Here is a 23,172-nt window from a genome sequence, read left to right as displayed (position 1 = left end):
TACAGATCTAATAACTTTGGTGTGCCCTAGGGTCTTTGTTACTCCATTTCTTTGACCTTCCAAATTAGAAGTTCCCTGAAAGTCAGCAGTCACATGTTTCTTGACATATTCTGTGGCACCTAGTTCTAGATCGCATATAATATGACTTAATTGTTGAATGAATAAATTGTGTTTTTAATTCCTAGTAGCGGTTTCTCCCTTTGCGTTCCTTATTTTAGATATTCTTTATATTACAAACATTTAACTCAGTTGGCATTTATACATATGTCTTCTTACTGAGCAGTTCTTATATGGCCTGGATTTCCCAGAAGAATGAAATACATGCCTGTTAGTATAGTCACTTTGCTTTTTGGAAGTTGATGTGTGTTTGGTTAAACTAAACAGAACAAAACTTCTTCCTTAGGCCCCCTCTTTGTGAATCAGTCTTGTGAATCCCAGCAATAAAGAGGGGAAAGTGTTAGAAAAAGTTACCTAGAATCTGAAGCCTCCCTGGTTCTTGGTCTACAGAGAGTAAACTGCCTGTCTCCTGCTGGAGGTGGGGAGTGGTCATGGCCTGGCTTCCAGGGTGGGGAGGAGGGATCTGGGAATCTTATTCTGCCTTATATGAACTTTCAACCAGTTTTCCTGTGTTCAGCCCTTTGCTTCAGTCCCCCCTCACTTTCCCTTATGTGGTCTTTGGTGTTTGTATTCTGAGCCTTTCTGGAGCTCTAGGGTAGGGAATTTACTTTTTCCTAATTGATATACTTCCTTTGCAGGCACTGAAGTTACAGATTTTTCCACTCTGCATAATCAGTTACTTTTTCTGCTTTCTCCCAGAAAATTAGTGCTATATCTCTTCTGTTATCTTCTTTCTTGCTTTCTTTTTTATTCTGGGTTTATGCCCTTGTGATCAAGCTTATCAAGTTAGTGGATTTCAAATGGGAGCTAAAGTAAACGTGTTCAATTCTCTAATGTTTTCGAGGAATCCATGTAGACCACTTCTTTCCATCTACTTGGAAGTATATTTTTTTCTTTTTAAGTGTGTGCAATAAAAAGCATCCACCAGGGCATGTTTTCAACAGAAGCATTTGCCAAGAAATGGGCATCCAGTCTTTTCAGTGCAGTTTATGTTATGTTTCAGATTTCTTGGCACAGTTTTTAATATTGGAGATTGTTTTGCTTTGGTTCTGTGATCTTTATGGGCCATTGTACTGCCAGAAATCTTACCGATCTCTAGCAGACGTTTTTTTAATAATCATCAGTTGTGGTAGACAGCATTCTGTGACTTTAATTACTATATGGGTGTCTTTTCCCTCCCTCTCTCTGATTTTTAGGAGGAGCATTATTTCCCATCCTGGGAAGAATGGGATTGATAATACATCTGGGCTGTTATTTTAAAAGAACTGCCATTTTTATTCTTTTCATATTTTTCTTTGCCTTACCTGTTTTATTTCTATTACTTATTAACCTGAAACATAATTTTAACCCTTAAATTAGTTTGCATACACATATGATATTTACTTTCCAAGTTTTCTTCTGTAATTTGACCTGCGTTTCAACTGTGTTTTATATCTTTCTTTATACAATGTTGCATACTCTAATCTGATGTTGGAAGCCTAGATTGGATTGTTATATCTTATACTAAAGTGTTATTGATGGGCATGGTTTACCTAGGGATTCTTCAGAGCTGATTAAAAATCCTCTATTACCAGCCAGGAGATGGAAGCAACCTAAGTGTCCATCATTGGATGAATGGATAAAGAAGATGTGGTACATATATACAATGGAATATTACTCAGCCATAAAAAGAAACGAAATTGAGTTATTTGTAGTGAGGTGGATGGACCTAGAGTCTGTCATACAGAGTGAGTGAATGGAATATTACTCAGCCATAAAAAGAAACGAAATTGAGTTATTTGTAGTGAGGTGGATGGACCTAGAGTCTGTCATACAGAGTGAAGTAAGTCAGAAAGAGAAAGACAAATACCGTATGCTAACACATATATATGGAATCTAAGGGAAAAAAAATGTCATGAAGAACCTAGGGGTAAGATGGGAATAAACACAGACCTACTAGAGAATGGACTTGAGGATATGGGGAGGGGGAAGGGTAAGCTGTGACAAAGTGAGAGAGTGGCATGGACATATATACACTACCAAACGTAAAATAGATAGCTAGTGGGAAGCAGCCGCATAGCACAGGGAGATCAGCTCGGTGCTTTGTAACCACCTAGAGGGGTGGGATAGGGAGGGTGGGAGGGAGGGAGACGCAAGAGGGAAGAGATATGGGAACATATGTATATGTATAACTGATTCACTTTGTTATAAAGCGGAAACTAACACACCATTGTAAAGCAATTATACTCCAATAAAGATGTTTAAAAAAATTAAAATAAAAAAAATATACAGAAAAGGAAAAAAAATCCTCTTTTACCTTTTTCAGATTCTCATTAGAAGTCTAAAGAAGATGCCAGTGTAACACTACTATTTGGATATTAGCAGGCTGCTTTCTGTTTTAGAGTGGAATCGAGAATAAATTATTACCTTTAAACATCTGTATTTCCTTACATTTACTATTTTTTCCTTTCTTTCCTACACAGCTAAGTTTATGAAAAGGTTTACATGTGTTTTGATTTAAAAATGGTTCTGAATTATATTGAATGAGTTAGAAAATTATGGAAAACTCTGTCTTCTCTTTTCAGGTTCTGTTCTGGATATTATTAAGCACATTGTGGCAAAGGGGGAACATAAAAGTGGAGTCCTAGATGAAGCTACCATTGCTACAATACTCAGAGAAGTGCTGGAGGGGTTGGAATACTTGCATAAAAATGGACAGATTCACAGGTATGTAGAAGACAACACTCTTCTCTTTTGGATAAGCGCAGTAATAGTTGTGCTGTATCATTTCATTGAGGCTATTCCCCATTCTTTTGCACAGTTAATCATAATCTCTGAGTGTTAGCAGGTTCCTTGTATTACTAGTTCCAGTACATAGTGGTTACACAGGTAGTAAGCATTTAAAAGTAACAAGTACTTTAGTCAAATTGGAAACTCCAGAAACAGGAGAAATTCCTAATTTCCTATGGGAGTCAATCATTGCAATCACTGATAACATTTTGGAATATTCTTTTCCAGTTCCTTTTATATGCTTACAGATATTTAAAACAAAACTGTATGTATAATTTTGTCTGTTTCTTTTTTGTTTCCTTTATGTTATATCTTGACTATTTTCTCAAATTATTAACAACTTCTATAAAATCACTTTTTAAAATTAAAAATTATTATTTTTTAAATAAAATGACATTTGAAAACCTGTGTAACATTTTATGGTTCAAGTATTTCTGGCTAATTGTATCTGTTCAGTCTCTGCGTACAGATAACAAGGATTGTTACCTGTACAAATGATGGTAGATTCTGTGTTAGTACAAATTTGTTTAGTCCCTGGATTTGGTTTTCCTTCATTTGAAGATATATTTATTTCCCCATCATTTCTGAAGGATAGTTTCCCTGGGTATAAGAATTTGTGGTTGACAGTTCTTTTCTTTCAGCACCTGAAAGATGCTGTGGTACTTAATTGGGGCCTTCATGGTTTCAGATGAGAAATCTGTCATGTGAATTGGTGTTCTTAGGCAATATGTTGCTCTACTCTGGCTACTTTCAAGACTGTTTCTTCGTGGGACTTCCCTGGTGGTCCAGTGGTTAAGACTCTGTGCTCTCAATGCAGGGGACACAGGTTCAGTCCCTGGTTGGGGAACTAAGATCCCACATGTCACATGGCATAGCCAAAAAAAAAAAAAAAGATTGTTTCTTTCTTTTAGAAAAACTATCTATCTATTTATTTATTTATTTTGGCTGCACTGGGTCTTAGTTGCCGCATGCAGAATGTTTTTAGTTGCGGCATGCAGACTCTTAGTTGCAGTATGCGGGCTTCTTAGTTCTGGCATGCAAACTCCGAGTTGCAGCATGCATGCGGGATCTAGTTCCCAGACCAGGGATCGAACCCGGGCCCTCTGCATTGGGAGCTCAGGGTCTCAGCCACTGGACCACCAGATAAGTCCCAAAGTTTGGTTTTGACAAGTTTAATTATGATATGTCTTAGTGTGGATTTCTTCACGTCTATCCTGTTTGGGGTTCCTAACCTTCTTGAATCTATAAGTTTTTGTCTTCACCAATTTTGGGAAGTTTTCAGCCATTATTTCTTTGAATACCTTTGTAAGCTATTTTCCCTCATCTTCTTCTGGGACTCTAATGATGGAAATGTTAGATGTTTTGTTACTGTACCATATTGTACCATAATCCCTGAGGCTCAGTTTTCAGCCTACTTTTACTCTGTTCAGATTGAGTAAATTTTCTTGATTTGTTTTCAGGTTTGCTGATTCTATCCTCTGTCCTCTCCATTCTACTCTGGAACCCATTCCTTGAGCTTTTTATTTCAGTTAGTGTAGGTTTTCAGTTATATAATTTTTATTTGGTTCTTTTTCATAGCTTTTTTTTTTTTTTGGCTGAGATTTTCTGTTTTTCATTTGTTTTGAGAATTCCAAATTGCATGTTAGAAGCATTTTCATGATGGCTGCTTTAAAATTCTTGTCAAATAATTCCAAAACCTGATTCATCTTTCTGTTGACATCATTTAGTTGTCTTTTCTTTTTGAAGTTTTTCCTGGTTCTTGGTATGTTGAATGATTTTTTTTTAAATTTCATCATGGATGTTTTGGATGTTATGTTAGGAGACTCTTGATCCTATTAAAATAATAATATAGTGAAATAATATATTTTAGCAGTCAATTGCCCTGATTTTTTAGAGCCCTTGCAGTGTTGTTCTGGTTTGTTTTGTTCCTGTGGCACTGCTGGGGCTCTCTTCTCAGTCCCTGCTGATGCCACCCATTGGAGCAGAGTGCCCTTCCCCAGGCCTGGTGCTGCGAGGTGGAAGGTGGGAGATAGTGGCTGTGCCTGTGGGTCTGTGAGCACTTCTTGGGCTCACCTTGTGGACCAGGCCACCTGGCCGCAATTGGGCTCCCACTCATTCTGTGGTATTGCCTGTGGACATGAAAGGCACTTTTCTGGGCTACCTTTTGCTACTGAGTGGGGAGTTGGGACACACTGGGTCTGGGTCATCCTTTGCCACTGTGTAGAGCAGCGGTCCCCAAACTTTTTGGCACCAGGGACTGGTTTCATGGAAGACAGTTTTTCCACACACTGGGGTGGGGGTGGGGGAATGGTTTAGAACAGGCCACGGCCCAGTAACGGTCTGTGACCCTGGGGAATGGGGACCCCTGGTGTAGAGGACCAAGAGGTGCCAGACCTGGGTCACTTTCTGCTGCTGGGTGGAAGAATGGGAGATATTGGCTGGGCCTATCGATGGTGCTGGTGTAGGCAACATGGGCCTACCTGCTGCACTGGATGTGGATTGGGCAATGGAGTTTCCTGTCTGGTCTTCATTGGCACCTCTGGTTCTGGCCTAGTGGGTCAACTTTCCACTCCAGCTATGTAGTCAGGGATGGGGTCCCTGCTAGGTCTGAGCTGTGCTGCCCCTTTCCTGATCCTTTGGCCACAGAGAGCAGGCTTAGAGCTGCTTCTTTTTTTTTTTTTTTTTTTGGTCTATGCCTATTGACAGTCCTGGGTTGCAAGACTGTAATACCCAGTCCAGGATATATGAGATTGAAAGAAAACTCAGGGAAGTGGTATAGTGCTATGTGAAAGTGGACTTGGATTAGTTGTAAATGTGTAGAGCAAACGCTAGGACAACCACTAAAAAAGGAAAAAAAGAAGAATTAATATGCTAAGAGAGGAGAGAAAAATAGAATCATATAAAATGCTCAATTAAAATCAAAGAAAGCAGAAAAAGAGTAGAAGAACACAAGATATAACATTTAAAATCACCTACTTTGGGCTTCCCTGGTGGCGCAGTGGTTGAGAGTCCGCCTGCTGATGCAGGCGATATGGGTTCGTGTCCTGGTCTGGGAGGATCCCACATGCCGCGGAGCGGCTGGGCCCGTGAGCCATGGCCGCTGAGCCTGCGCGTCCGGAGCCTGTGCTCCGCAACGGGAGAGGCCACAACAGTGAGAGGCCCGCATACCGAAAAATAAATAAATAAATAAATAAAATCACCTACTTTTAAGGAACTACAAAAATAAGAACAGACTGAGCCCAGAGTTAGCAGAAGGAAGTTAAATAAAAACATTACAGTGGAAATATATGAAATACAGACTAAAAAGACAGTTGAAAAGATCAATGAAACCAGTTTTTAAGAACTGGTTTCTTAAAAAGATAAATAGACAAATAGTTAGTTAGACACACCAAGAGAAAAAGAGAGAGGACTCAAATAAATTAAATTCAGAAATGAAAGAGGAGACATTACAGCTGATACCACAGAAGTATAAGGGATCATAAGAGACTACTATGAACAATTATATGCCAACAAATTGTACAACCTAGAAGAAATGGATAAATTCCTAGAAACATACAATCTACCAAGACTGAATCATGAAGAAATAGAAAATCTAAATGGACCAATTACTACTAAGGAGATCAATTCAATAATCAGAAACCTCCCAACAAAAATCCAGGACTGATGGCTTCACTGGTGAATTTTACCAAATATTTAAAGAGGAACTTATAATAATCCTTCTCAAACTCTTCCAAAGACTAGAAGAGGAAGAAACATTACAAACTCATTTTACAAGGCCAGCATTACCCTGATACCAAAGCCAGACAAGGACACTACAAGAAAAAATTACAGGCCAATATCCTTGATAAACATATACGCAGAGATCTTCAACAAAATGTTAGCAAACAAAATTCACCAACATGTTAAGAGGATCATACAGCATGATTAAGTGGGATTTATTCCAGGGATGCAAGGGTGGTCCAACATCTGCAAATCAGTCAATCACTATGATACACCACTTTAACAAAATGAACGATAAAATCATGGTCATCTCAATAAATGCAGAAAAAGCTTTTGACAAAATTCAACATCCTTTTATAATGAAAACTCTTGACAAACTGGGTATAGAGGGAATGTACCTTAACATAATAAAGGCCATTTATGATAAGCCCACAACAAACATCGTACAAAAAATGATACTGGACCTCTATCTTATACCATACAGAGGAATCAACTCAAAATGGATTAAAGACATGAACTTAGGACCTGAAACTATAAAACCCCTAGAAGAAAACATATCCTTGACATTGGTCTTGGCAATGATTTTTTGGATTTGACACCAGTAGCAAAGGCAGCAAAAGCAAAAACTTTAAAAAATAGACCACATCAAACTAAAAAGCTTCTGCACAGCAAAGGAAACCATCAAAAAAGTAAAAAGGCAACCTACTAAATAGGAGTAAATATTCGCAAACCCCATGTCTGATAAGGGGATAACATCCCCAAAATAGGAGGAACTCATACAACTCAGAGGCAAAAAAATAAAAACAACCCAATTTAAAAAATGGGAAAAGGACCTGAATAGACATTTTTCCAAAGAACACATATAAGTAGCCAACAGATACATGTGAAAGAGGTGATCAACATCACTAACCATTGGGGAAATGCAAATCAAAGCGACAATGAACTATCATCTCACACCTGTTAGGATGTCTTTTATCAAAGAAACAAGGTATCAGGCAATTCCCTGGTGGTCAAGTGGTTAGGACTCCGTGCTTTCACTGCCAAGGGCCAGGGTTCAGTCCCTGGCCAGGGAACTAAAATCCCACAAGCCGTGTGGTGCAGCCAAAAAACAAAACAAAACAAAAAGACAAGATATCAGATGCTGGCAAGGATATGGAGAAAGGGAACCCTTGTGTACTGATGTTGGGAGTGTAAACTGGTACAGCCACTGTGGAAACAGTATGGAGGTTCCTCAAGAAATTAAAAATAGAATTACAGGGAGACTTCCCTGGCGGTCCAGTGGTTAAGACTCCACACATCAATGCAGAGGACACAGGTTTGATCCCTGGTCTGGCAGCTAGGATTCCACAAGCCCTGTGGCATAGCCAAAAAAAAAAGAATTACAGTAAGATCCAGAAATCCCATTGCTGGGTATATGTCCAAAAGAAATGAAGTCATTATCTCAAAGAGATATCTGTACTCCCGTATTCAGCGTTATTCACAATAGCCAAGATATGGAAACAACCTAAGTGTGTGTCATGGATGAATGGATAAAGAAATTGTGATACACACACACACAGACACACATACACATATACAATGGACTTTATTCATCCATGAAAAGGAGGAAGTCCTGTCATTTGTGACAACATGGATGAACTTGGAGGGCATGTTATGCTAAGTGAATTAAGTCAGACAGAGAAAGACAAATACTGCATGGTATCACTTAATATGTGGGATCTTAAAACACACACACACACACACACACACACACACACACACACACAGTTAAATTCCTTGAAATAGAGAGTAGAAAAGTGGTTGCCAGGGGCTGAGTGGGCGAGGGAAACAGGGAGAGGTTGGTGAAAGTACAAACTTTCAATTATAAGATGAATAAGGTCTGAGGATTTAATGTATATCATGTTGACTATAGTGGATAACGCTGTATCATATTATTGCAGTTTGCTAAGAGAGTAGGATTTAAATGTTCTCAAAAAAAAAAAGTAAATATGTGAGGTGATAAATGTGTTAATTAACTCTATGGAGTTAATCCTTTCCCAGTGTATATGTGTACCAAACCATCACATGGTACACTTTAAATATCTTACAGCTTTATTTATATCTTACAATATATCTTATTTATTTAGATCTTACAATTTTATACCTCAGTTTAAAAAAAATCACCTACTTAACCCTAATCCATCAGCAAACAGACAAGCAAAGGCCCAGAAAAGTAACTGATCAAAGATCAGACGACTACCAATTTGTAAAACTGAGGTTTTAAGGAGTAATCAGAATATGGAGGAAAAAACAAGGTATTCCCTCCCCCTACACACAAACTTTTGATTAGATTACCCTGAGAGTAGAAGCATTTGAAAGATAATCAACGTATAGTAAGTGAAATCAGTCATCTATAGAAGCATCTCATTCTAGGAAAAATGAATAATTATTTACAGTTGTTTAAGTTTTTCCACCTGCTTAAGTCTTACAAAGGAAACAAACTTTTTTTTTAATTAATTAATTTTTATTTTTGGCTGCGTTGGGTCTTCCTTGCTGCGCACGGGCTTTCTCTAGTTGTGGTGAGTGAGGGCTACTCTTTGTTGCGGCACATGGGCTTCTCATTGCAGTGGCTTCTTTTTTTTAATTTATTTTATTTTATTTATTTTAGTTTGGGCTGCATTGGGTCTTCTTTGCTGTGCGCGGGCTTTTCTCGGTTGCGGTGTGCTGGAGTTACTTTTTGTTGCGGTGCACGGGCTTCTCATTGCGGTGGCTTCTCTTGTTGCGGAGCATGGGCTCTAGGCACGCAGGCTTCAGTAGTTGTGGCACGGGGGCTCAGCAGTTGTGGCTTGCAGGCTCTAGAGCGCAGGCTCAGTAGCTCAGTAGTTGTGGTGCATGGGCTTAGTTGCTCTGCGGCATGTGGGATCTTCCCAGACCAGGGCTTGAACCTGTATCCCCTGCATTGGCAGGCGGATTCTTAACCGCTGCGCCACCAGGGAGTGGTAGCTTCTCTTGTTGTGGAGCATGGGCTCCAGGTGCGCAGGCTTCAGTAGTTGTGGCACGCAGACTCAGTAGTTGTGGCTCACAGGCTCTAGAGCACAGGCTCAGTAGTTGTGAGGGCTCAAACCCGTGTCTCCTGCATTGGCAGGTGGATTCTTAACCACTGCACCACCAGGGAAACCCCAAACTTTCTTTTTATGAGGATAAAAGAGAGTAATTGATTCTAGGGAATAACAGGTAAACTAGAAATCTTGGAAACACTGAAAGTATATTCTTAAGACAATAGGATTTTTCATCTAAAATTGTACTTAATCAGTTGTTTTGTACCTAGTTAAAATAATGTGTTAACAAATGACTGAAAAGGGGGCATGACCAAAGGGTAAACGTTTAGGAATTTATATCCCACACTGTCAAGGGAAAAGGTGCCCTGAGAAACAGGATTCCTGTCCTCTGAATGGTGATAACCCTGTGGATACATACCTGGATACTAGCAATGAACATAATTCAGTTAATACCTCAGTTCTGATTCCATGTTCATCGAGTAATCTTCTAGAAAGACATATGCCATAGACTGCTAATTGGCCCCTAATATGTCTCCCCTTGTTTTAGAATTAAAAGAAAAAAGACATTTTTTACTGGGCACATGAACATCCAGAGGAAAGGCAACATTTCATAGCCTCCCATGCAGGCCAGATTTGACTGTGTGATTTAGTTTCTAGCCACTGTGATGAAAACAATGGTGCTCCCATAACAGGTTTTATCAGTCCCAGCACCACTGAGTTTTGGTCTGGGCAGTTCTTTGTTGCAGGGGCTATCCTGTGCGTTATACAACGGATCTAGCAGCATATCCGGCTTCTACCTATTACATGCCAGTAACGCACACGTACACACCGCCCCCAGTGCCCATTGCGACAACCTAAAATATCTCTAGATATTGCCAAATACCCTGAGAACCACTGCTCACAGAAAGTGGCATAACCTCTTTATGCCCTTTCCTTCCTTCCATTGAAATGTGGATGTGGTAGTAAGGCATCTTGGACTGTGCAGCAAGAACTTAGAGATGGTAGAGTAATAAAATATGAGGAACCTGAATCACCAACTCTGTGGAGTTACCATGCTGAACTGATGCCACTCATGCCCAGACTGTCATGTGAGAGGAAAAAAATTTTATTTTACCACCATATAGATCATCAGTGATTGACAGACTCTGGCCCACAGCATGAATGCAGCCTGATGCCTGTTTTTTCTTGTTTTGTTTTTTGTTTGCTTGTTTGGGTTTCTTTTTTAAAATACAGCCATGCACATTTTAGCACTACAGAGAAAAAGTAGTGGTGACAGATATCATCTGCCCCACAAACCCTATTTACTATCTGGTCCTTTAAGAAAATGTTGACCCCTGGTGTAGATAACAATGACAGCTAGCATTCACTGCAACTTGTATGCTAAATACTTTTTTTTTTTTTTTTAGTATTTATTATTTGGCTGCACCGGGCCTTAGTTGCGGCATGTGAACTCTTAGTTGCGGCATATGGGGTCTAGTTCCCCGACCAGGGATCGAACCCAGGCCCCCTGCATTGGGAGCATGGAGTCTTAGACACTGGACCGCCAGGGAAGTCCCTAAATACTTTTCTAAGTGTATTTTCTACCTTAACCTGATTTAATCTTCACAATTATTTTATGAGTTGGTACTGTTTTTTTTAAATTAATTAATTAATTGATTTTTGGCTGCGTTGGGTCTTCATTGCTGCACATGGGCTTTCTCTCTAGTTGCAGTGAGCAAGGCCTACTCTTTGTTGCCATGTGCCTACTTCTTACTGTGGTGGCTTCTCTTTGTGTGGACCACAGGTTCTAGGCACGTGGGCTTCAGTAGTTGTGGCACACAGGCTCAGTAGTTGTGGCTCACGGGCTCTAGAGCACAGGCTCAGTAGCTGTGGCACATGGGCTTAGTTGCTCCGCAGCATGTGGGATCCTCCCGGACCAGAGCTCAAACCCATGTCCCCTGCATTGGCAGGCAGATTCTTAACCACTGCGCCACCAGGGAAGCCCCTGGTACTATTATTATTCCTATTTTACAGATGAGGAAACCAAGGCAAAGAGAGTTAAGTAACTTGCCAAAGGTCACCCAGCTAGTGACAGAGCTGGGATCTGAATTTAGCAGTCTACTTCCAAAGTCTTCTAGGAAATATTGTGCTAATCACTGATGCTGGGCATACATATCATGCTGGGTTTAAATATCAATTATAGTTTTTAGTTACTAACTCAATAGAATTTAGATCTGCCACTGAATTATTATTCTTTAAATATGTAATTGTTGTCTTATTTAATATATCCGTATCTCTATTTTTAAAAGTCAAAATCCTCACTTCAGAACATGGATAGAAGTATATTCTTTTCCCTAAACCTTTACATATGCAGACTTTATATAGTCAATGGTAAAATTAACCCAAAATACACACTGAAATACACGTTAAGTCCACTGTCATTTTTAGAAAGCAATCAAATTGACTTATATCAAGTTCAGGCACAAATTCAGTCTGTGCTCAATTTTGTATGACTGTAACATCTATTTTGTTAAATCTATCAGCTCTCATTTAGCTAAATGAGTAAAAGGGACAAAAAATTGTTGAAAGAAATAGTGACCTAAAACTTCCAAATTTGAGGAAAAACAATCTACAAATTTAAGAAGCTTAACGAACCACAATTAAGATAAATACAAAGAGATCTATACCTAGACACATCATAGTCACACTATTGAAACCTAAACACAAAGAGATTATCTTGAAGGCAGCAAGAGAAAAACAACTTATCATGTAGGGGGAGTGCTATAGACTGAATGTGTCCCCTCAGAATTCATATGTTGAAACTTAATCCTCAATGTGGTGGTATTTGGAGGTGGAGCATTTGGGAGGTACATAGGTCATGAGGGTAGAGCCCACATGAATGGTATTAGTGTCCTTATACAAGAGACCCCAGAGGGCTTCCCTGGTGGCGCAGTGGTTGAGAGTCCGCCTGCCGATGCAGGGGACACGGGTTTGTGCCCTCATCCGGGAAGATCGCACATGCCGCGGAGCGGCTGGGCCCGTGAGCCATGGCCGCTGAGCCTGCGCGTCTGGAGCCTGTGCTCTGCAACGGGAGAGGCCACAACAGTGAGAGACCCACGTACCGCAAAAAAAAAAAAAAAAGAGAGAGAGACCCCAGAGAACTCCCTTGCCCCTTTTGCCTTGTGAAGATACAGTGAAAAGGTGGTCACCTATGAACAGGGAAGCAGCTCCTCACCAGGCACCAAATCTGCCCCTGCTTTGATCTTGGACTTTACAGCCTCCAGAACTGTGAGAAATAAATGTTGGTACCCAGTCTGGTATTTTTGTTATAGCAGCCTGAACAGACTAAGACAGAGCATCAGTATGATTAGGAGTTGACTTCACATCAGAACAGTGGAGGCCAGAAGTTAGTTGAAGTTAGCCCTACAACACTAATGACCCCTTTGAACTATAGTCCTCTGCGATTGAAAGATATTTTATAGGTACATACAGGTTCAGGATTGTTATCTTCTTGGTAAATTATTCCCTTTTTTTTTTGTTGTTATATAATGACACTTTTTATTCCTAGAAATGCTTTTGTATTAAAGACAGTTAGGTCTTATTTTAATATGGCTTTACTGGCTTGCCTTTGGCAAGTATGTGTTTCATTGTGGCTCAGTCTTCCCAGGGTCCTAGGTTTATGAAGGGGTCTCAGTTCTCTTTCTCAACCTTAAGCTAACCCAATGCCATGTTTTCTGTTTATGGGTGGATTTTAAAGTCTGAGCTCCTTAGCTATTTGGCAGAGTATCTCTGTGCCATCTCCCAAGGCTTACTGCTCTGCTCTTAAGTGTCCTTTTCATTTCTGAAGATTGAAGATTTCCTTTTCTTTATTTCATGTTCATTTATGTGGCAGTTTCCCCCCCTAATTAATCCAGCATTTCTTTGTGTTTGGAGAAGGGGAATGGTGTATCTTGGGGCCAAGGCCTGGGTAGTAAGTGATGAAAGTCTCTGCCATGTTGCTGGAATGGAAATTCTCTTACACATAAAATCAGAGAACCTCAGTGTTGGCTTCATATTGGAATCACCTGGGAAACTTTAATAAGTACCGGTTCCTGGATCCACTGCCAGAAATTCATTTAACTGGTCTATGATGAGGCCTTGGCATTGGGACTTCTGAAAGTTCCCCAAGAGATCCTAATACGCAGCCAAGGCTAAGAACCCTACTTACACTTTAGCCAAGATGCACTGAGATTTCAACAGGAGAAAGTTGGGATAAAGTTGTTTTACTGGGAAACAGAGATGGATATTTTTAGTAGGTTTTGTTACTTCTCATATCTTTAGGGTCCAATTGTTATTTCATGTAGTTTTGTGTCAGTCTGGTGGATTAGGTCAAATAATTTTACTCTGTTTCTACTGTGTTTTCTCCTTGACTCCCCAGGCTTTAGAGGTTTTGACTAGGGTGAACAGGTCTCTAAATTAGACTTACACTTTTCTCTCTGTATCTATGTACCCAAATATTTTTCCCATTTAAAGAGGTTAGCTTTAACAGAAATGGTAGATATTTAGTCAGTTTAAGATGCCTAAATGTAGCATATTTTCCAGCTTTTGTCTTGATTCATTTCTTCTCTTGGCCTTTTTCATGTTTTCCATAAACTGTGCCTATTGATGAGTCATAAAAATGTAATGGGGGGCTTCCCTGGTGGCGCAGTGGTTAAGAATCCGCCTGCCAATGCAGGGACATGGGTTCGATCCCTGGTGGCACAGCGGTTAAGAACCCGCCTGCCAATGCAGGGACACGGGTTTGATCCCTGGTGGCACAGTGGTTAAGAATCCGCCTGCCAATGCAGGGACATGGGTTTGATCTGTGCACCACAACTACCGAGCCTGCTCTCTAGAGCCCACGAGCCACAACTACTGAGCCCATGTGCCACAACTACTGAAGCCTGTGCACCTAGAGCCCGTGCTCTGCAACAAGAGAAGCCACCGCAATGAGAAGCCCGCTCGCCACAACTAGAGAAAGCGCGTGCACAGCAATGAAGACCCAATACGGGCAAAAATAAAATAACTAAAAGTAAATTTTTTTAAAAATGTGATGGGGAGAAACTTGTGTTCTGTACTAATGAGAAAGTCAAGTATGTCTATGATATTCCTTTTAATTTTGAAAGGAATCTGTAACTTTGGTGCAATAGTGACTTGTGAGAAATGGCATCAAGCTGTGAAAAACAACACTCACTGTTCTTGCTATTTAAGAGTGGTTGGAGGATTTAACTGTTGGGACTGTTGGGTTGCTTGATATCCTTTGAGGCAGGTAACAAAGGTTCTTCAGTTAAGGACTATTACGTTGATTTCCAGAGATTTAGTTACAGATCTTTTCCTTGAAAGGTCATTTGCCCTGTTGTGTGTGAGGACAGACTGTGGTGTGTTTAATTGTCCAGTGAGCCATTTAGCTTCATGATCTTCCTCTGCTTTTACTCTTGGAAACTGTTCTATATTTTGCACTTTTGGTTTGAAAAGGGAAACATGAATTGATTATCTGGGGAATTGATCAGGAAAAGTAGTCACCCAAAGTGTAGGTTCTACTGAAAATGGATTACTGTTTCTTCACTTAAGACAAAAGCTTAGAAAACATTATTTGAATGGGTAATGCAAATATAGGCTTAGAAATTCAAATGGTACAAATGGTATATGATAAAAAAACAAGTCTTCACCATATCAACTGTGCTAAAACATGGTGATAACTATGTACTCTTGATATGATGTGATGAAAATGGCACTTGACTTCTGTGGTTTTCCTTCCCAAAACTCATAACAACAGTTTAATCATGGAAAACATCATACAAATTCCAATAGAGGGGCACCCTACAAAATACTAGACCGTTACTCCTCAAAACTGTCAAAGTCATTAAAAACAAGGAAAGTCAAAGATTAACTGTCACAGACAAGAGAAGCCCCTAAGAAGACATGACAACTAAATGGAACGTGGTATCCTGGGAAAGAAAAAGGACATTAGGTTAAAACTAAAATATTTGAATAAATTGTAGACCTTAGTTAATAGTAATGCATCAATACTAGTTCATTACTGTGGTAACAAAACCATTTAATGTGTCATGTTAATAATAGCGGAAACTGAGTGACAGGTGTATGGGAACTCCTCTGCACTATCTTCTCAATTTTTATGTAAATCTAAAACTGTTCTAAAAAAAATAAAGCATTTTAGGGCCTTCCCTGGTGGCGCAGTGGTTAAGAATCCGCCTGCCAAGGCAGGGGACACAGGTTCGAGCTCTGGTCCGGGAGGATCCCACATGCCACAGAGCAACTAAGCCTGTGCACCACAACTACTGAGCCTGAGCTCTAGAGCCCGCGAGCCACAACTGCTTAGCCTGCGTGCCACAACTACTGAAGCCCGCGCATCTAGAGCCTGTGCTCTACAGCAAGAGAAGCCACCACAATGAGAAGCCCGCGCACCGCAACAAAGAGTAGCGCCCGCTCGCCGCAACTAGAGAAAGCCCGCCCACAGCAACAAAGACCCAAGGCATAAATAAACAAACAAACAAACAAACATAAATAAATAACTTTAATAAAGCTTTTAAAAAAATATCTCCTTCCTTCACTGAACCTCTAGTACCCTGGTCTAAAGGGAACCACTTCTTGCCATTTTCTTGTGATTCCTTTGAGAGAGATTTTTATGGCAATATAAACATACTGTATATATCTCTCTCCCTCCTGCTTAAAAAAAAAAAGACAAATGGCAACATGATGTATGTAGTATTGTTATTTCACTTAATATATTTGGAGATTGTTCCATATTAACATATATATTCGTTAGTATTCGTAGTATTTCATTATATAGATATAGTTTAACTGCTCTCCTATTTAGTTGGATAGGAGGTGGGAGTTGGGAGGTGGGATGGTAGGAGGGAACTATTTTATTTTTATTTTTGTATTTAGTTGGATTGATTGATTTACTACTCCACATCTCTTCAGAAACAGTCAATTTTTATTTTAGTGTTTAGTTGGATGGATGGATTGATTTAATTATTCACGTATCTCCATAAGAAGATTTAAGGCAGGTTGTCTTCTATTTAGTTATTTAAATCTATTTGATGAGTATCTGGGAGATGCCCCCTATGCACTAATTATAATACTAAGTAAGTGCAGATGATACAGAAATGTACTAAGATATGACTCATGGTGAAATGAGAAAGATTATATTTTTATGATCTGTACTAACATGACAGCCTGCTGCAGAAACACAGAGGAGGAAGTGACTAAAGTATACATTGTTTTTTCCGTTAAGTTTTAGATATCATTCCAGATGAGCTCAGAAAAAGGAGTTGAAGGTTCATGGTTGCCTTAGTTGAATGGTCTTGTCACCAAGGGAAGGAAATATCCTCAGTTCTCTCCTGTTCATGGTGTAGACTTTAGGTTTGTAGGGCAAAGTGTGCCAACCTCCATTCTAAGTCAGCCTCTGGGAAAGATCCTATAAATTGCTTGGATTTATAAGCAGAAAAAATACTCAGTAACATGATTTCCGAACGATTCAGTATATATTCAGGAAAGGTATTGTATACTCTTGGTATGCTGACGTTGCTACACACAGTTGTGAAACTGTTGTTCATTGTTTACCAAGGAATGGTTATAGCTAAGGATAGGGGAAAGAAGACAGGGACAAGGAAGAGATGAAGTGTCCTTTCACTTGTTCTTTTTCCTGACAAACAGGGTCTTCTTCCATGAGCTAGCCTCGCTTTTCTTTCTTGTCTAGCTTCAAGGCCTGGCTCTCTTTTATTTAATTATATTTATTTTTAATTATGAAACAAATAGGTGAGTCCATTCCCACAAGACTCTGATCCCACTCCTCTCCACTAAAGGAAATAAATTTATTGCTCTCTGTGTATGGAAAGGGGTGTGTGTGTTTGTGTGTGTGTAACATTAATGGCAGCATACAAAATGCACCGTCCTATTTGATTTGTTCACTTAGCAGTATGTATTATGTATTAGAGGGCATGACATGTTGATTGACCTTAATCCATTTCATGGATGTAACAGAATTAATTTAATCTTTTTGCTGTTGTTGGCTTTCTAGTTTGCTACCATTTTTGGTTTATTATTGCAAACAATTCTGTATACAACCCCTTTGTACATTCTGTGAACATTGTGAGAGTTTCTCTAGGTTATCAAAGAAGTGGATTACTCATAGGAATTAGGGATTGTAAATTTTGCTAGATATTACTGACACATTATTGCATGAGAAAAACAAGTTGTAGATTTGAAGGGATAGTACAATACCATGTATGTTGGAAGAAAAGCCCAGATATGTCACAGGAACATATTCTGTTAACTAGACTGATAATGGTTGAAAACTTTGGAGAGAATACTAGACTTGAGAACAGTGGTCAAAAGGAACTTTGGCCTTTTCAGTGATGTTTAGGTTTTTATAGCAGGAATGTGTTTATGTATTACTTGAGTTGTTATATATAGTTACTAATAAGAATATAGAGATGTTTGAATAATTTCCATCATGTATTTATGCTACAGGCATAGAATAGTCCCTGTTTTCAACCACATACCATTTAAAATTGTTGATCATATATTAGGGTGTACAAAAAAAATCATTGTATTTTAAAAAGTAGATAAGGTGATAGTAAGTGAGGGTCACATTCTTTGGCCACTGTTATCTCAATTGAATATTTAATAACCTCAGATTTTCCAAATTTAATAGTAAAAAGCTATATGTTATTGTTTACAATGTTTGGATTCTAGTACAAGTGACTACAATTTTTAAAATTCTGCTATTGGCCTTAATACCCTTTAATGCAAAATAGAACATTTAAACATTGACAGTGTTGTGGTGAATATAGTGAACTGCTTAAATTATGTGACTCCAAAGAATAGGTGTTTTTTAATAAGTGATTTTTTTTTTCTTAAAGAGATGTGAAAGCTGGCAATATTCTTCTTGGAGAAGATGGCTCAGTACAGATTGCAGGTAATGATTAGTATTCCTTTTTATTTTGGTTTAATGGTTGATAGAACCACATTACTTATCTGTTATGTTTTCTTAGTCAGTTTTCTCTTCTATCCCCTGGACCCTCTCTGGTCAAACATACTGTGTTGACACATCCCTACTGACTCTCAAGATATCTTCCACTACTCATCCTTCATTTTCAGTCTTAGGCATTTTCTGACCATTATTCATTACCTTACAATTATCTACTCCTTATCCCCATTAAAGTCGTCATCTGTGGGTTTTCATAGCATTCTTTACTTTCTTTTAAAGGAGAAGTAGTCAAGAAACCTCATTGCGTTTACGAATAAATATACTACAGAGAGGTGATACAGAACTGCTTCTGTCCTGGGAGAAATGGGGTATTTGCCAGTTAGGAAGAGGCATCTGAGAGGTGGAAGTGTACTTTTGGCAGATTCAGAGCTAAAGAGATAGGAATTGGAGTCCAAGGCCTGCCAGTGTTGCTATCCTGGTGAAATACCCCCTCCACCAGGGTGAAACTCCAGAATAGCTGAACTGCAGGATTGTAGATCAAGCAGATCATCTGAGAAAAAACCTCAGCTTGGTCCCACACTGCTGGAACAGTCAGGTGTTTAGCAGGAGGAAAATAACCACCCAAACCTTGAATTATTTCTTCAGCTTTAGAAGATAATTTAGGCACACATCTTCATGTCCTCAGGTAAGGGAATATTTTAACCAAGCCACATCATGTTCTAACGTAAAGAAAAAGATTGATAAATTTGGCTCCTGTAAAATTAGCAACTACTGTTCATCAAAAGAAGAACAGTTCGTCACCAAAACCACAGAGAAGATATTTGCAGCATGAATAACTTGACAAGGGGCTCAAATTTAGAACATACAAAGAACTCATTAAGGAAAAATCAGATAATCTCAAATGACATCAAAACATAAATATAATAAAAGGTGGTCAACCTCACTAGTTAGCAATTAAATGCAAAGTAAAATAATATTGGGATACCACATTATACTGACTGACCTAGCAGACACATCTGACAGTACTAGTTATCAGTGTGGATGTAAAGCAAGGGAGAATCTCACCCTCTGATGATGGGAATATAAACAGTACCAACACTTTATTAAGTTGAAGATATGCATACCCAGAGACCTTAGCTTCTAGGTGTATGGCATAGAAAAACTCATACTTCAGTGTGCCATAGTGCTCATAAGCATTGAAAGTCTGAAACAGTCCCAGGTCTTTTGTTAGTAGAATGGATAAGTAAATTGTAGTTAATTTATACTTTGGAATACTATATAGTGATGAAAATGAATAGAACTACAACTATATACAAAAGCATTAAATAAATTATAAAAATATAGAGTGAACGAAGCTAATCAGAATATATAGCTTGTGATTCCATTTATATAAGTTCAAAACCAGGCACAATTATACTGTATTGTTTAGAGAAACAAAATCAAGTGGTAAGAAACTAAAGAAGAGAGAATTCTGGGAAGATGGCAGAGTAGGAAGCACCAAGAATCTTCTCCCCACCTGAACAACAATTGAATTGGCAGAATTTGTCTAATGTTGGAATTCTGCATTCCACTGATTGCTTGAAAATTCTAGGGCAAGACTTGGAAGGTAAATTACAGTTAATTTCAGTTAATTTCAGAGCTGCTCATTCCTCACCTATCAGCCACCTGGCAGGCAGCTACGCACATGTTTTTGAAGCAGCTTGCAGGAACCATGGTGGCAGAAAAGATCCTGTCCTCCAAATATCCAGCATATGCTCTGATTACTGATTGCTTCTGATCACAGAGGTGCAAAGAGACAGGCAGCCATTGTTGTTGCAGCTCCTCCCTTCCAAGTGATTTCCAAGGGACTTTAACAGGCCATAGCCTTTTTTCCTTCCCTTCTCTTCTCTTCTTGCCCTTTTTGGAGCCAGATTTTAAAGACTAGGACATCAAAAAACAACTACAGGGAAAAAAAAAAAAAAACTATAGAGACTTTCCTGGCAGTCCAGTGGTTAGGACTCTGCGCTTTCACTGCTGAGGGCCTGGGTTTGATTCCCTGGTCGGGGAACTAAGATCCCACAAGCCACGTGGCATGTCCAAAAAAAAAACAAACAAAAACAAAACTACATTTGCAGGGAACATTGGAAAGTGAATGTTCATTCCCAGGAAAAGGTGCAGAAAAGATCTGAGAAGATCTTAACTTTACATTTCAGGCTGATGCTTAGCACAGATACAGCCTACCACAACCCCCGAAAAACAAAAACAATAACAAAAAACAGCAAACTCCAGGAAAGGAGGAGAATCTGATTTCCAGCATTACCACCTTATTAGATTCAAATGTCCAGTCTTCAACAGCAACAAAAAAGTCACAGAGCACTCAGTGAAACAGGAAAGTGTGGCCTATTCAAAGGAAATAAATAAATGAACAGAAACTATCACTGGAAAAGGCCTGATGGCAGATCTACTAGACAAAGACTTTAAAACAACCGTCTTAAAATGTTCAGAGAATTAAAGGAAGATACGAAAAAACTCAAAACAACGATGTGTGAATAAAATCTAAGTAAGGAGAGAAAACCTCAAAAGAAACCAAAAAGAAATTCTGGAGCTACAATAACTTGTATTGTGAAATGAAAAACTCACTAGAAGGATTTAAATGCAGATTTGAGCTGGCAGAAGAAATAATTGGTGAACTTGAAGATAGAAAAATGGAAATTATCAAGTCTGAGGAACAGAAAGGAAAATGATTGAAGAAAAGTGAATAGAGCCTGAGGGACCTGTTTGGATACCATTAAGCAAACCAGCATACACACTGTGGGAGGCCTAGAAGGAGAAGAAAGGGACAGAGAGAATATTTGAAGAAATAATGGCTGGAAACATCTCAAATTTGATGAAAGACATGAATATAGACATCTAAGAAGCTCAGTGATCTCCAACTAAGGTGAACTCTGAGAGACTCACAGACTCACATTATAATCAAACTTATAAAAGGCAAAGACGAAGAATTTTGAAAACAGCAAGAGAAAAGTGACTCATCACATACAAGGGGTCCTAAATAAGGTTGTCAGCAGATTTCTTATCAGAAACTTTGGAGGCCAGAAGGCAGAGAGACAATATAGTCAAAGTGCTGAAAGAAAAAAGTGTCAAACAAGAATCATATATCCAGTAAAACTGTTTTTCAAAAATGAGGGAGAAATTAAGACATTTCCAGATAAACAAAAGCTGAGGGAATAGACCTGCCCTGCAAGAAATGCTCAAGGGGGCTTCCCTGGTGGCGCAGTGGTTGAGAGTCCGCCTGCCGATGCAGGGGACACGGGTTCATGCCCCGGTCCGGGAGGATCCCACATGCCGCGGAGCGGCTAGGCCCCTGAGCCATGGCCGCTGAGCCTACGCGTCCGGAGCCTGTGCTCTGCAACAGGAGGGGCCACAACAGTGAGAGGCCCGCGTACAGCAAAAAAAAAAAAAAAAAAAAAAAGAAATGCTCAAGGGAGTCTTGCAAGGTAAAATGAGAGGACCCTAGACAGTAACTGCAAGCAGTATGAAGAAATAAAGATCTCAGTAAAGGTAAATACATGGGGATGTATAAAAGCTAGTATTATTGTAACAATGGTTTGTAACTGCACTTTTTCTTTTCTACATAATTTAAGAGACTGATACATTACTAAAAACAGTTATTGGTCTAAAACTTGGTATTACAGTAACATTGGTTTGTAACTCCAAGTCTTCTTTTCTACGTAATTTAAGAGACTAATGCATTTAAAAGAATGATTAGTTCATATTTTTGAGCACACAGTTTATTAAGATGTAATTTTGTGATGACAACGACCACCAAAAGAGGTGAAAATAGCGCTGTAAAGAAGAAGAGTTTTTGTATGTTGTTGAAGTTAAGCTGATGTAAATTCAAATTAGATTGTTAAAACTTTACCATGGTAAATGTAATCCCTATGGTAACCATAAAGAGAATAGCTATAGAATATAAACAAAACAAAATGAGGGAAAAAATTAAACATTTTACAACAAAAAATTAAGCACAAAATAAGTAATATAGGAAATGAGGGACCAAAAAGCTATAAGTCATATGAAAAAGATAACACAATGACAGAAGTAAGTCCCTCCTTATCAATAATTGCTTTAAATGTAAATGAATTAACTGTCCAATTAAAGACAGAGATTGACAGGATGGATAAAAACATGATCCAAATATACGCTATCTATAAGCAAGTCACTTTAGATCCAAAGACACAAATAGATTGAAAGTGAAAGGATGGAAAAATATATTCTATGCAAATAGTAACTAACTAACAGAGAGCAGAGGTAGCTACTCTAATATCAGACAAAATAGACTTTAAATCAAAAAAGGTTACCCGGACATGGGGGGGGATGAATTGGAAGATTGGGATTGACATATATACACTAGTATGTGTAAAATAGATAACTAATGAGAACCTACTGTATAGCACAGGGAACTCTACTTGGTGCTCTGTGGTGACCTAAATGGAAAGGAAATCTAAAAAAGAGGGGATATGTGTATATGTATGGCTGATTCACTTTGCTGTACAGCAGAAACTGACACAGCAGTGTAAAGCAACTATCCTCCAA

The 23,172-nt window shown here is 39.0% G+C and overlaps 1 protein-coding gene across 1 annotated transcript in view; it reads left to right on the top strand.

Annotated features, from left to right (window-relative positions):
- Positions 1 to 23,172, top strand: part of OXSR1 (oxidative stress responsive kinase 1) — a 103,312-nt gene that overhangs the window by 39,195 nt on the left and 40,945 nt on the right. The window contains exons 4-5 of the mRNA XM_082639257.1: positions 2,682 to 2,823; positions 18,530 to 18,585. Of these exons, the coding sequence (XP_082495383.1) occupies positions 2,682 to 2,823; positions 18,530 to 18,585 (198 nt within the window). The remainder of the gene's footprint in view (positions 1 to 2,681; positions 2,824 to 18,529; positions 18,586 to 23,172) is intronic.

This window comes from Mesoplodon mirus (genome assembly GCF_964341445.2).
Source record: "Mesoplodon mirus genome assembly, chromosome: 12".
Classification (NCBI taxonomy): Eukaryota; Metazoa; Chordata; class Mammalia; order Artiodactyla; family Ziphiidae; genus Mesoplodon; species Mesoplodon mirus.
Note: the sequence above shows the minus strand (reverse complement) of the source record. Positions and strands in the feature narration are given on the sequence as shown.